At 38.0% G+C, this 14,642-nt stretch overlaps 1 protein-coding gene across 3 annotated transcripts in view; it reads right to left on the bottom strand.

Moving 5' to 3' along the window:
• MYO5B (myosin VB) overlaps window positions 1-14,642 on the bottom strand; it is a 138,132-nt gene that overhangs the window by 27,949 nt on the left and 95,541 nt on the right. For all 3 annotated transcript variants that reach the window (XM_072416454.1, XM_072416455.1, XM_072416456.1), the window contains exons 12-21: window positions 14,174-14,314; window positions 13,149-13,271; window positions 11,587-11,670; window positions 10,679-10,822; window positions 9,605-9,702; window positions 5,844-5,930; window positions 3,989-4,100; window positions 3,554-3,765; window positions 1,384-1,540; window positions 243-482 (exon numbers count right to left, since the gene is read on the bottom strand). In XM_072416454.1, the coding sequence (XP_072272555.1) occupies window positions 243-482; window positions 1,384-1,540; window positions 3,554-3,765; window positions 3,989-4,100; window positions 5,844-5,930; window positions 9,605-9,702; window positions 10,679-10,822; window positions 11,587-11,670; window positions 13,149-13,271; window positions 14,174-14,314 (1,398 nt within the window). The remainder of the gene's footprint in view (window positions 1-242; window positions 483-1,383; window positions 1,541-3,553; window positions 3,766-3,988; window positions 4,101-5,843; window positions 5,931-9,604; window positions 9,703-10,678; window positions 10,823-11,586; window positions 11,671-13,148; window positions 13,272-14,173; window positions 14,315-14,642) is intronic.

Raw genomic sequence — 14,642 nt, 5'->3', positions numbered from 1 at the left:
GCATGCTAGCTAGTATTTTTCCCCTGCAAAGCTAAGGTATATCCTCTTTTAGTTACAAGAAAAGATATCCCCATTGGATAATTTCCCCACAGATCATCTTCTTGCAACAACATTCTCAGTTTCCTATTGCGTTCTGTATCTGAAACAATGACCATAAAACCAACAGAAGGTCTGACTCTCCCCTAAAATGTAAAATTTACAAGTTTTGTATTTACTTGCAGTTTTCAATACACATAACATACCTGCTCATCAATCTTTCTCTGTAGCTGGACCACCTTATTCTCCATGCCCACACTTAGCTTCTTAAAGTGTTCGGCCGTCCTGGCCTCAATCTTCAGTTTTTTAAGCTCCCGTCGTGCCTTCATGCGGCGGTAATAACATTGGATGACAATGGCTGCACAGCGGAGCTTGGTGAACTGTTTGCGGACCATCCAGCCTCGCATATTCTTCTGAATGATCGTAGCCTTGTGCTGACAAAGGCGCTGCAAACAACAAAGGGAAGTTGGATAAAATTTGGCACTATAGTGTAGTAAAGTAAAATAACTTTGAAAAAGAACCTGTATTTATTTTACATTTTTACATGTGCTATTAATGTCTTAAAGAAGGAGCAACAAGATGAATCCTTTTATGCTAAATCCATTATTTTTACTTGACATTTCAGAATTCATGTCAAATACTGACAACTTCCATTCTGCTATTCAACGAGGTAATGCTATTGCACAGGAGAATGGCGGTTCAATGTACACAGCACAGTATGCATATAGAAGTCTACACACAGCTTATTACTTTTCACGGGAACACCACAATGTGTTTCTATAGGTTGATTATAGACAACACAAAATAAGTCGAAGCATACATTGCATGGTCTTTGTTTATTACCGATATACATGCGTTCCCGATGTACTATATTGTAGTCTTTAGGGTGTTATGAACTTCATATAGGTTTTCTACAATTCCCTAACAATTCACATGACATTTTCTAGGTTAAAACTTTAAGCAACTATTTACACCTGTGCATGCTGGTGCCTTGGGTTGCCATTGATATGCCGAGTGTAACGTGCATTGTGTTAAGGCAATCCATTTATTTGAATACACCAGGACAGGACAAAAAAAACAGACATGCACCATTTTTTTCTCTGTGACAGTCCACCACAATGCATGGTAGTGTGTTACTATTAATTGTGGTGCACTGCAATGTTTATATGTCAGGTAATGCTTGAAAATGAATGGCACAGCGACAAATGAACACACATAACAGAGTCAATGGAAGCAGCATTAACACTCACATTTCTGCAATTTATCATACGTTAAAGGTATAGGTATATTTATTATAGAAAATAGTTCTATTTGGAGGAAGGTGTAATGATTTCTCCTACTTCCTACCTCACGATAAGCTCTCCTGTCAAACATGCCCCTGGTAAAGGATTGGATAGTGATGGCCGCCCTGCGGATTGTTTGGTACACCCTGTAGATGCGGATCATTCGGAACTGTTTCTGAAGACAAATGGCTGCTTTCGTTTTACGAAGATGCTCAGCCAGTCTGAAGGAATAAAACAAAGTTTGTTCATTAGTATCAAATACAGTGACATGAAAGACAAACTAGGCATTCATCCACACGTGGTCAAGACCAGACAAAACTGACTTTTAAGTTATGATTGTAAATCAAATTCCCCAAAACTTTGTTCTCTATCTGCAAAATCTTTGTGTAGAAAATGCTTACAGCTATTCCTAGCAGTCTACACAGAACTTGTAAAATTGAAGAAAGCCTTGCTGCAGTAATTTTTATTTTTAGTGAGATAACTTTTACAAATCTGGCATTTCCAAAGTGATTTCACTCCCTTTTATATTACAACACTAAGACTCCCCAAATGGCGATAAGAACTACAGATCCTACCATTTAAAAGCCATTTTCAGGACATTGGCTTTTTATGGAAAAGTGCACAATAGTTCATTCAGAACAGGGAGCATCTGTTAGTTGCAATCATCAATCCAATGTTTAAAAATCACCTGGAGTTTTACTTTAAATTTCTTTTTTTAAAATTGCTTTGTCCACTCAGTGGTTCTCAGTAGACGTACCCACACCGGTAATTCTAGTTATGCAGGAGCATGTGGCCCTGGTGTAATGATGTCACATGGACACAGCAAAATACCAACCTGCGGTATGAATAGTCTGAAGTCTGTCAGGTTATGCTTTAATATAGACAACATCCACCTGTTAAACTAGCCAATTACAGCAGCCTTTACTAATAGTAAAAGCCATTTAGTATTTTGATAAAAAAATACATATATGCATAATACATATATCCCCACATATGAGGGACAACGAGTACTACAGCATAAACTATAATTTACTGTACTACAACTTCCTGTAATAACAGTAAAGCCATCTGTAGCTGGAATGGGAAATACATTCTTAATGATCCATGTAATATAATTCTGGAACACACTGATGTAATGAATAAATACTCTGCTCTGGGATGGCTCTGTTAAAATCTATAAGAACCAATAGGAGTGCTTACAATGTACACTATGTGGGCCATACACATGTCAAGATTCTGTACTGGTTTCTAACAAAACTAGAATAAACAATGTCCACACAATGGGCCTGATTTATTAAAGCTTTCCAAGGCTTTCCTGAGGTTATACACTTTCATCAGTGAAGCTGGGTGATCCAACAAACCTGGAGTGGATCTGGTCCAGAATTCAAAACATTTGCTAGCAAACGAAATCCATTACAGGTTTGCTGGATCACCCAGCTTCACTGATGAAAATGTATCCTCTCCAGCCTTGAAGGGTCTTAATAAATCAGGCCCAATGCTATTTATTTATTTGGAGAAAGGAGAGGGGAGGACAAATGTTAAGCACCCTACTGTCTCCTGTTCCATAAGAGATTACAGCAGTTTTCCCTGCACAGTCACTTAGTGATCCGCCATGGCAGATCTCTAAATTAAACAGGGGACCAACTGTCCCTAAAGACTCTAATGCTATGCACCCATGCTAGATAGTTGTCACCTGAAACTTCAAACATTAATGATCAACTGAAATGGAATAGCTGCAACATGCATTATAGTGTTCCCATTGTGGTGTTGCAAATATTCAGCAGGTATGTGGAAGAATGGAACCTCTTCCCATGCTGCAGTCCTTGAATGTGAGGGGCCAAATGTCAGGCCCAAACACTGTCATGGTAGACGGAAGAAGTTTTCAATTACCTTGTGTGATCCCTGACATCATCCCTGACATTTGATGTAAATATTACTGCAGCCAAAACAGTTATCTTTTGTTTTTTGGATAAAACATGAAAGGGAACTGGAACTGAAGAGAATCTTTTCAATGGGGATTTAGGCAGAAATAAAAACAATTTAAATTAACTTTATTATTTTTTAAACCCGATGAGACCCCCGAGATGATTTTATTGCTTGCTGTGTCAACAGGGTACAAGATGAAGATAAATATTACACAGGAAAATACTTTGCAGAGGTTTTAAAAGCAATAAAAATACTCCTAAATTTATATAACTATATTATAAGAAAAAAAACGTGTTTTTCCTCTATACCTGCGAGCAAGGTGTCCCCGTACGTATCTTTGAATAGTGACGGCTGAACTCTTCATTCTCCTGTACTTCAACCTCTGCAACCAGCCTCGAACTGTTTTTTGAATCATAATGGTGGCTGCACGGAACTTGTCTGCTCGCAGCTTCTCCAAGTAAGCCACTTGTCCAGCACGGAAGAAGATCTTTGTACGACCAAACTGGAACTTATCTGGATCCTGGTGGAAAGACAATTAAGAACAAGGTTAAGGGAGTTTGGAAAAATTAAATAAAACACAAGAGCACCAGTAAAAGGTTTAGGTACAACTCAGAATTTTAAAGTGATTGAATAACTAATTCAAAACCTTTTTTCAGCTTTACATGTTCATTCCAATCTAATTAAGAATCAGAGGTTTATTTTGCACTATACAATATTCAGAATATGAAGACGAATGAATTCACCTTGATTAGATTTTCTAGAACATTTTTGCAGATGAGCTTTTTATCACTTTGCGAAAGATCCTTCTTGTTCATAAGAACACGATAACGATTGAAGAAGTCATGATAGGTCCACCTAAAGGGATGAAAATATTGATTGGTATTATTGAAAATAGCTCATTGTTCGAGGAGCCCCTAGCAAGGTTCGAAGGAATCTTGTCTGAGAAACACTGTTCTAGATAAAGCAAGCAGCTGTGACAAATTCTGCTCAAATCCTAAAAAGATTTCAATATATGATTTTTTAATATACTCTAAAACTAATTTTCTTTTTGGTTATTTTTCTGGTTTATTTTTTATCTTGATTTTAGGATATGTATATAAAAAAATGAATTCCCCTATAAACAATTAAAAAAAAAATCTAGATAAAAGAAGGAGTCTTCCAACCCATTGTAATTTCAGCTAGGATGGGCGGAATATTAGGAGCCATTACAAAATCAGAAACAGTTCCAATTACATTCCATTGCTTGGACATTTTCCAAAAGCACTGAAAAGATAACACTTTCTCTCTGACATCCCAAGGCAAAATGTGAAAGATTAGGATTATTTACGTAATGAATAAAAACGATTCCCATAGACCATAATTTAATTTCTTCATTTCTACCGTGTGGTCATCGTGCTTACCACAGAAAGACGTTCAATCAACATTTCATGTAATTGGTATTAAACGGTTTGAATCTGAAGAGCTGTTAAACGCAGACAGCTTGTATAACAGGAACAGGATTTTAAAAAGGGACAATCTTTCAGATTTGCATTTTCTTAATAGCGTTCATTAAACTATACCTTTCTTCTTTTCCCCCTTTTTTACAGTTTAAAGTATTTTGTACTTTTGATTTGGGTATGATTGGTCACAAGCTTTTAATTAATCTTTTGTTCATTACTGTTGACGACCAATAGATGGTGCTGTGTCATAGTGCCAAGTGTGTAACACGCTTTAATGACGGGCCTGCTTTATTAAAACTCTCCAAGACTGAAATAAAAGATAGACATGGGTGAGCCTTGGTGATCCAGCAAACCTGAAGTGGATTTGGTCCAGGACTGAAAACATTTGCCAAATAATAGTAAATTACCTAATAAATTGATTCCAGGTTTGCTGGATGGGTGATCCATGATAATCTATGCTCTCAAGTCTTTGAGAGATTCAATATTTCAGGTCCAATGTCTCACATGACAAGACTTTGTTTTACACTTTACATGAGGACAAAGCACAATCTAGTGGTGTGACCCAGTATAAACTGAGATTTATCTAATGACATTTTCAAGTAAAGAAATTGTGGATTATACTTGAGTATATACAGTAACTTTTAAATAAATACAATAAAACTACATTTTATATCTGCCTGGAGTTCAACTTTAAACAGACCAAAAGTGTAATGACCAAATATTCCACTTTTGATCACATACCTATAAAAACAGGGTAATGGTCCCCAACCAATCACTTAAGAAAGATCACCGATTGGGTAGATCAGAAAATCTATCCGGACTGATCTTCTTCAATATAAATAACACTAACAGAGTCTGTCTGCTGCTCCCCCTCCCCTCACATCTAAGACAAACTTTTCTGTTAATGAAAATAGTGGCTGCCAGATTGTGCCCACACCTCTCTATACACATCCATGGGTAATATTTTAAACTAAAAAACTTCATACAGCTGACAGGTTTTGTTCTAATACTAAAAGCACAATAAAGCAATGGACGGGACAGCTCCTTGGAACCTTCTAATACAAATCCATCGCACCACTGGCCTCCTGCACCATATCGATCCACAAAGGATTTACGGTCGCCTTGGGAGCAGAGAAGGGAGTGGAAGGAAGAGACGTACCTGGATGGATAGCCGGCAGCACTGATCCTGATGGTCTCCAGGACTCCGCACGCCCTCAGCTGCTGTACGGCTCGCTTTGGATCGAAGCTGTAGGACAATAAAAATCCAATGTTAAAGAAGTAAAACAAATTTAAACCTGTGCCAGTCCTTGAGGCCTGACAGAAGCCTGCATCAACTTTATTAAAGAACAAATTTTTAGCCACTGGCTTTGGTGTAACTAATGTTTAATTAAGGGAGAACTCTGCACACATGATTAAAATGAATGCCAGGCAATGGGCTGAACACACAGCAGAAACACATTTGTGATTGGTTGTATTTTATAAAGGACATGTATTGTACATTAATTAGTACTTTTGTGATTCATGCACCCGTCAGGGTTTTCTGTTGTCTGTGTCCATTTCTTCACTACCTATCCAAGAGAATCAACAGGAAGAAGACGAAACATCCTGGTACACACAACCAGATCGTCTGCCAACTGTGCAATTGTCAGAGCGACCGATCCAATTGATTTTTAAAACATTAAACATTCATCTGGAAGCCCCTGAAATATTGGGTATGATTTATTTTATTTATCCCAAAACTGGAGAAGATAGATTATCATAAGTGAACCTAAGTGATCCAGCAAAGCTGCAACTGATTTTTTTTTTGAATTATGTGATATTAGTTGGAAAATCATTTTAATCCTGGACTAGAACCATTCCAGGTTTGTAGAATCTAACAGTTTCTCCCATGATAATCTATCTTCTCTAACCTTGGAGAGCTTTAGAAAATCAGATCCGGTGTCTCCAATATTCTGTCCTTCCAATATTTCCTGATGGTAAGTGATTGGAATCTCAGTTGGATGCAAATGATTATACACATCACACAACCTGTGTATTCACCAACACAACCAATGGCTTTATAACCAGTTGAGGAGTGGAAAATTGGTTGGTTATGATCATTCAGAAGTGCCCTTTAATGCTGTTTCAGATAGGAAACTGATTAAAAGTATTCTGCCTGTGTGTGCCAGTCCTTGTTGTCAGAATGACTGGAAGATTTCTGTCACCGTCCGTTCTTGTGACAACTATAACATGTTGGGTTTCCCATCACTTTCACCGGTCACATCATCGCCACATATAAACCACTATAGGGTTCTAACCCTTCTCTACTCTATACAAAAACAAAAAAGTTTGTCTCCAACCCATTCTCACAACAACTTCATAAACCAATGACAGAATGAGTACAACAAACTCCACTGTCTGCTGCTTCTATTACAAATGTTTTGTGGCGTTCTTATGCCACTTTATTAACACAAGTGAATTTCATGGAAATGATTCCAATAGCCCCATCTGTGTGCAGAGAATGTTTATTGCTATAAAAGATGTCATTGGTTCTGTTAGTACCAGCTGCTGCCCACAATTCACCAAGCCCGGCAGAATACCAAGGATTTATTTTACTTTATATTTCAATGCACTGTGCGATGCTTGGAGGAGATAACCAAAATCTCATTATACTATGATTTGTTGGGGGTCATTAGCAGTGTACATAAATCTATGGGGAGGATTGTAAATGAAGAAGATGCTGCATTTGTTTTTTGCTAATAATTAAGATGAAGGCATTGGAGTTGATTTACTAACACGGTTTAGTTTGTTCACTTAGCAAAGTGAATCAATATTCTGCAAGGGATAAAGCCCTGTACAGGCATCAGAAAGACATCAGATTTCAGTGATAGAAGAAACAATCTCTGAAGAGGGCAGAGGGGAGAACAAGCGGGGGGCACTCCTCTATAGGAACGCTCGATCCACGAGAAACTACGTCAGAGGGCCGCTGTACATTTGCTAGACTTTTGCATGAGAGAAGCACAACCGTTTGTAATCTATGAAGTGATAGCATTTCTTACAGTCTTTACAGGGTGTAAGGACTAAAGAACACCTTCCCCTCTCCATTTCTTCATAACAGTGTGCATGCATGGTAAATCGTAGTCAGGACGTCAGTCTAGAACAATCATGTGCAGCTGATACCGGCGCAACTGCATGTGGATAGTATGTTGCTGGAAAGAGCTGGAGGAGATCAACCACACTGAGATGCAAAAAAATTGAAAATGAAATACAATGGAAATGTCATATATACAAAACAGGCAAGTTTAAAATGTAAAGTATGGTTACCGTTTCGGATGTGTGAACCCATTCCTTCATTTCCAGAGAGGTGCCCTGTGCGAAATCCGGGACTCGCAGCTTCTCAGGCTGCATTCCAGACACTCTAACCCTGATACCTGACTCTGCTGGTGATAATGGCTGCAGCCTTAGACAAAGATTTGTCTGTCCCCCCTGCATCTCATTATAAACCCCACAATACTAGCTTCTAAAAAACTTTTCCAACATCCCCTGTTCCTTCTGCAACAATAAACCTGCCCGCTTGCATTTTTTATTTATAAGTTGAGCTCAACTCCAAGTGGATGAAATACCTGCCAAAAGAAATCTGATTTCTGTCCATCCAGCTTTGAGATATACACAGTTCTGCCACACCAGAGACCCCTGTCAGACAAAATAGAGGACTTTCTCCTTCTCTGCTTCACCTTTACTTTGTCATAAAAGCCCCCTCCACCTTGTGATTAAACAGTGAAAAGAGAAGCAGTAGACTGATCAGTCCATCTCTCTGTCACTATCTATAATGCAACACAATTTATTGGCTTTTTGTGCCTCTTCTCTCTATCTCTCTGGTTGATTTCTTTTGAACAAGGAATGCAAGAGACTAAAGCCAGAAAAAAGTCCGGTACTTACACTGCTTGCATTACAAAAAAAAAACCTAATTTAAGTTTGTTTTAATAAATATTAGCTGCTTTCATTTGTATCATTTGTCTGCAGTTACGTTTTACCAGCTTTATGCTCCTCTAATACAGCACTGCGTAATATGTTGGCGCTATATAAATCCGGTTTATTAATAATAATAATAATAATAATAATAATAAACACCCTCCTTCACGATGGATTCTCATTTGATGTGACGCATGTTTTACATTTTTTGCAATTTGCAGCAGTGTACAAATTAGCAACTATTACTGATTTTTAACGTTCACTGTAATAAAAAAAAGTAGGAAAAAATACAAGTTTCCAAACAATAATTGTTGTTGAAGACGATAAAATTCACAAAATAATCTTTTTCGAATGCCACTATATCTTACTGTTCATCCAAACATGACGTAAAGCGCAATGCAAGGCGCCTTTTATCACATGAATATGACCCATAATTCTTCACAAATGCCGCTTGTTTATTTCCTGATTCACTGGCTATTAGAGAGCGCTTTCCGCGGGCGTATCGCAGTTTATGCCATTGCGTTGCAATAAAACCCGGCTGCCATGAAATATAACTTCTTATTTCCCCATCACTCTGCTGTGTGGAGGTGATATCACTTCATGGGCAGACAGGATTACACCTACTTATAGAGTTACCATTGAATCATATGATACTAAAAGCACAGTGTATAAATATTCATATTCCCGAGATTCCCAGCCAATGGCATTAGGGATTTGTTGTACATGAAGCCAGGTGCCAGCTAAGCCCTCCCTTTTAGTTTAGAGCTGGAAAAGGTTTGGCATTAGTCGGGTTTTTGCTGACTGTGATCCTTCAGATTTACCAGATTCACAAAACTAACCAATCACTGTGCCAGGATAACATTATATCAAAGTTTTGACAGACGAAATTGGTTTGCAGTTGGTCACTTTCTATTTTGCAAATATTACTCCATGTGGGGACTTTTTACTTTAATTTAAAGAAACTCTCACCTAAATGCCAGCTTCTCATCGTTGGGTTTTATGCAGCGCACATAATGAGGGGTGGTGGCGTTCAAGGTTTCCATCAGCAGATGTAGAGAGTTCCGAAACTAAAAAGAGCAAAATATCAGACAAATCAAAATGAAGAATTAACCTTGTGTAAAAATAATAAGCTCATATTAATGTAATATTTATAAATTCCAATTCATCAATCCATTTAGGGCTAATTCCAGTCAAACAAGTAAAAATATAGTTAAAAAGAATAAATAGAAGGTGGTTCCTTCCTATAGAAATTACACTTCGCTTGACATCAAAGAACAGCAAACCACAATTTCAGTGTTGGTGCCATTTAGCTGCTTCTTGCTAACTTGATAAACTACTAGTAAACATAACTATACAAATCCCTCCTGCAATGACACCTCTTTCAATGGCAGCATTACATGGTGGGTGATTTTACTGATGAGTGTGCATTTAGATATAATGGTTTGCATACGGAACAAGTCATATGCAATCCCCAATTTTACCTGCAGATGTCACTGTATTAAAGTTGAAAGTGGAACAAACACAAGGCAGGGATATGAGCCCCAGCTCCCACTTAACGCCATTGTGGTCTGCAACTGGCTGCTCAGGAACAAGCAGGTTGCATTGTGGAAAGCAACAGTCACATGTACACCAATACCTGGAAGTACTGCTATGGATCTAATATGTTACTAGGGTACAAAAGGACTGACTGCATGGTAGGCAATCCAGCAAACCTGGCATGGATTACTGTAAAGACATTTGCTATCTGCTAGCAAATGTTTAGAATCCTGAACCAGATCCATTCCAGGTTTGCTGGATCACCCAGCTTCACTCATGATATTTTATTTCCCCCCAGGCTTGGGGAGCTTTAATAAATCAGGCCCTATGCGTCAAATATGCTGTACTATAGAGGCTCTTTATGGTCATTATTGATTAACCATGTTGAGCATCTCTTGGGATCTACAGTCAAGATTTGAAGTAAAATCTAATGGAGGAGAAGCAGTTACAATTTCTTTTTAAACTTGGTAAATAATCCCGAAACATGTTCTATGCAAAAGCACTCACCTGATGTCCTACAGTTTTCTTGTGTTCTTTATTGGCATTTTTTATGGCTGGTTTGGCTGGCCGAACGTTGACTTTTGATTTTCCACTTGGCGTTGGGGGTACAGCGTCCTTTTCATCTTGGAAAAGGTCAGCAACCAACGGATACTGTAAGAAGAAAAAGAAAATCAGATGACAAAAGGGAACACAAAAAGACAGATTTTCTCATTTTGCCCTCTCCTGCCTGCAAGAAATCGTTGCGGCCGGATGGAACGCTGTTTGTGCTCCTTGCGTTAAGTGTGGATAACCTCCCAAGACAGCAGAAGATTTAGAAATGCCCAGAATATTACACTAAAGTAATGCTGGAGAATATAGAGGAAGAAAATAAAGCAATACAACGCAATATTTCACAATTACCTGAACAAAAAGAACATATTCTTATGCTTATTATCTGTTTTTAGCATTACATTTTTTCTAAACATAATTAATACACTTATCTAAAAGCTGCCTTTGTGGATATTTCAAAATGTAAATAAAATTAAATAAAAATAAAAATTTGTATTTATTTCATACTGATAATATAGCCTGATAATAATAAAATCAGAGGATATTCAGGTAATTTCAGGGCATCTTGGACCCTCCCCTGAGGGGCCAGCACCACAATGCAGTAATGGTGCAGAGAACAGTGCTGACATCATCATAACTCTCTGCATCATTCAGCACAATTCATCATAGGGTGAAGAACAAAGAGTACGCAGGCTTCACTGCATCATGTGACCAGCCAAAAGACCACAGAAATAAAGTAAGTAAAGATTAAAAAACAAATTACATAAAATTCTACGGGAGGAACCTTTAGAAGTGGGGGTGAAGGGCTGAGCTGGATTTAATACACGTCAATAATAGAGAGATATTAGGAGGTCCCCTGTTCTTACCTTGCTGGCTTTCAGAATATTGATTTGTTCTTCTAACACTGTATCCCGATTCTTCTCTAAGAAGCCATCACACTGATACTCCACCTGTTAATATATAATAGTGACATGAGACTCAGCAATGGCATTCAGTACATATAAAGCTTCATACACATGGACGCTGCTTGGGAAGGTTTATCTATCTCCAATGTACGGTTTTCAATCTCTCTACTAGACGCAGCTGGAATTCGGCAGCCCCTGCAATTCTACGGCAGTGCAGAGTGAGCTAAATGCACAGTAAGTGCAGTAATAAATACAGGGATGGACACCCCATCTGCTCACACAAGTGATAGGACAACCCTGTCTGCATGAAATTTTAGATTTGATTTACTAAAGCTCTCCAAGAAATGGAGAAGATAGACTATGATGGGAGAACCTGGGTGATTCAGCAAGCCTGGATTTCTTAAAAAACATTTGTTGCTAATTGGCAAATGATTTCACGCCTGGACCAAATCCATTTTAAGTTTGCTGGATCATCTAGGTTTTCCCATGGTCCAGTCTTGGACCATTTAGTTGGTCAGTCAGCCCCATTTTGTTGTGGTGCACCAGTGAACTCTTGATAATAATTCTCTAATCAATTCTGAAGATAAACTGGGAATGGTGCACAGAATGCTACACAGAAATTGTTAAAACTATTTCAGTGGGTGGATCTGAGCTCAAGCTAATGAGAGCATAAAAGTTTTTTGCAAAATCTAACAGGAGATATGCATATGCTCTCCCCATTTGCAACAGGTATGTATCTCTTTTATGACATAGTACAAATACATCTCTTATTTATAACAATATTATACATTTTTTTTCCTAACTTTAAAAAAGAGGGTAAGTAGGAGTTCCCCCAGTCCACATAAAATTAACCTGGCATTGGAATACATGGGGTGCCAATAATACCCAAAATGCTACAGGGGTGGCGGGTATGTCGATGTGGCTACAGTACTCTGGATCTGGAAGGATGAAGAATGTCAGAGAAAATTCAGGAGTCCTAATTCTTATACTTGTTCCAGATTAGACACTTAAAATGTTGCTGTAGGGATGACAGTCAAATGACTAGAATTTTAGGAAGAATATGACAATGGCAGTTTACAGGTTTATATCACAGCAGCGCTATTTTAAAGGATTGGGGATTATAAAGCAGCTTTCTAAACTCTTTTTATCTTAAAATTTTTATTTTGCTTGTAAAGGTCATTGTCCCCTGCACACAGCACAATGCAGGTTTTTCCTTGCAGGGATTTTACAACAAAATAAAATATTGTCTATGACCTTCTCTGCAGAAATCCATTACTAGCTGTGGTCCTGAACTAAATAGAAGACAAATATGTAGACTATATCACAGAATCCTAAATTCCTCTTTATGTTTTCATAAGCAGAAAAATTAAATGTTAAACTAATATTTAACTGGGGAAATTGTTAGTTCTACTTTAATTGCAGAGATTTTAGAAACAAATTGAGTTACTTGACATTACCTGTGTAGCTCCAACCTTACAAAAGTCTAGTTATTTCCTCAGAAAACAATGTCATTGTTCACTTACCTTATCAGCAAAGTGCACAACAATGAAGGACACATTTGACATCCTCGGTTTCTTAAAGTGCTGACTACTGCCATGTCTGTCATAAAGTTTCTGAGCCCAGTTCTGGTCCGTTCCTTTGGGGACCTAAACAAAATAAAGGGACTAGAAGTATTAGCAATGTCTCTATCTCTTTGTAGCTGACTAGAACTGAATACAAACATTTTCACTTTTAAAAGTTTTACAAAGTTTCAAATTGTCACTCATTCACTATAGAGTTTAATGTAAGTTGCTAAATGTTCTGATAAACTGTATTACAAATATTTGTTGGGTATTGGAACTTTCCACAAAGACAACGGAGCCGCTTGTAATGAGTGAAGACACAAAGCCACATTTTAGTCTGCAGGTTACACCCGATACTTTCTGCTAGTAAGAGATGAAGGGGCCATAGGAAAAATCTGTTTTTGTGTATAGTCAAAATCTCAAGATGTCACTATTTGATAGCCTTTAAAAATCAACTCTGAACGGCCTTTATTATCCCCATAACACAATGAAGACCACAATTATTATTACTAATCACCATAGAGGTTCCTTTTTCTGAAATAATGCTCCAGCCACACAACAAAATTGTTTCTGCCCATTAAAATGGGATAAATCATATACGTGGACCTACACAGACACTTTGCTGGAATTCATCCTTAAGTTTCCCAAGAGAAACACGATATTCAGGTCTCAGCACTCTGATCTTCCCACTCTCAGAGCATTGCAGTGCTTAAAAAGTAAAATAAGTAGAAAGCTGAAAGATGATGAGCCAATGCTGGGAGTGGGTGCAGAGATAAATGTTCTGCTCAGTCATTGCTGGGTGTAGGGTTAGGGTAGATTACACTGCTGAGTTAGTGCTGGGATGAGGGAGAGCTGAGCTGCTGAGAGAACTATTAATACTTGAATGTCTACAGCCTGTCCACTGTTCACTAAAAGAGGAACTTCAGGCAAACCTACAAGTCCATGCAGACAGGTCACAGAAAACACAAAGTACACCACATCCTTACCTTGCATTCCTCATCTAAAAGGTCCAGAATGCCGAGCTTTGCCTCAATCAGGTCAATGCAGGGTTGATTATCATAGAAATCAATCAGGGTCCACGGGATCTGTTCCTTCATGTATTCCTCTTGTTCCAATTTAAATACATGCTATAAAAAAAGACAGGCATTGCTTAACAAAATATAAATTCATTTCACCTATGACACCAGTTCAGTTTTAGTTTAGTATACAGCAGGGAGCGGTACACTAAAATTTTTTTTATTTGCTATCTACATCCTATTAGGGAAATTTCCCTTTACTTCCTGTCCTAAAGAAGAAAGAAACAGAAGGAAAGCAAGCCCAGAGAGCTATCCCCAAAACAACTGATGACAACTCAAAATGTTGGGTTTTCCTTAACATGTGGTCTTAGTGACCAAATGGTCACCGGGACAAATAAAGAAGGACGAATCTCCCCCAGATCAGTAATTAAAATTTTAT

Source organism: Pyxicephalus adspersus, chromosome 6 (genome assembly GCF_032062135.1).
Source record: "Pyxicephalus adspersus chromosome 6, UCB_Pads_2.0, whole genome shotgun sequence".
Lineage (NCBI taxonomy): Eukaryota > Metazoa > Chordata > Amphibia > Anura > Pyxicephalidae > Pyxicephalus > Pyxicephalus adspersus.
This window is presented reverse-complemented; position numbering and strand designations above follow the sequence as displayed.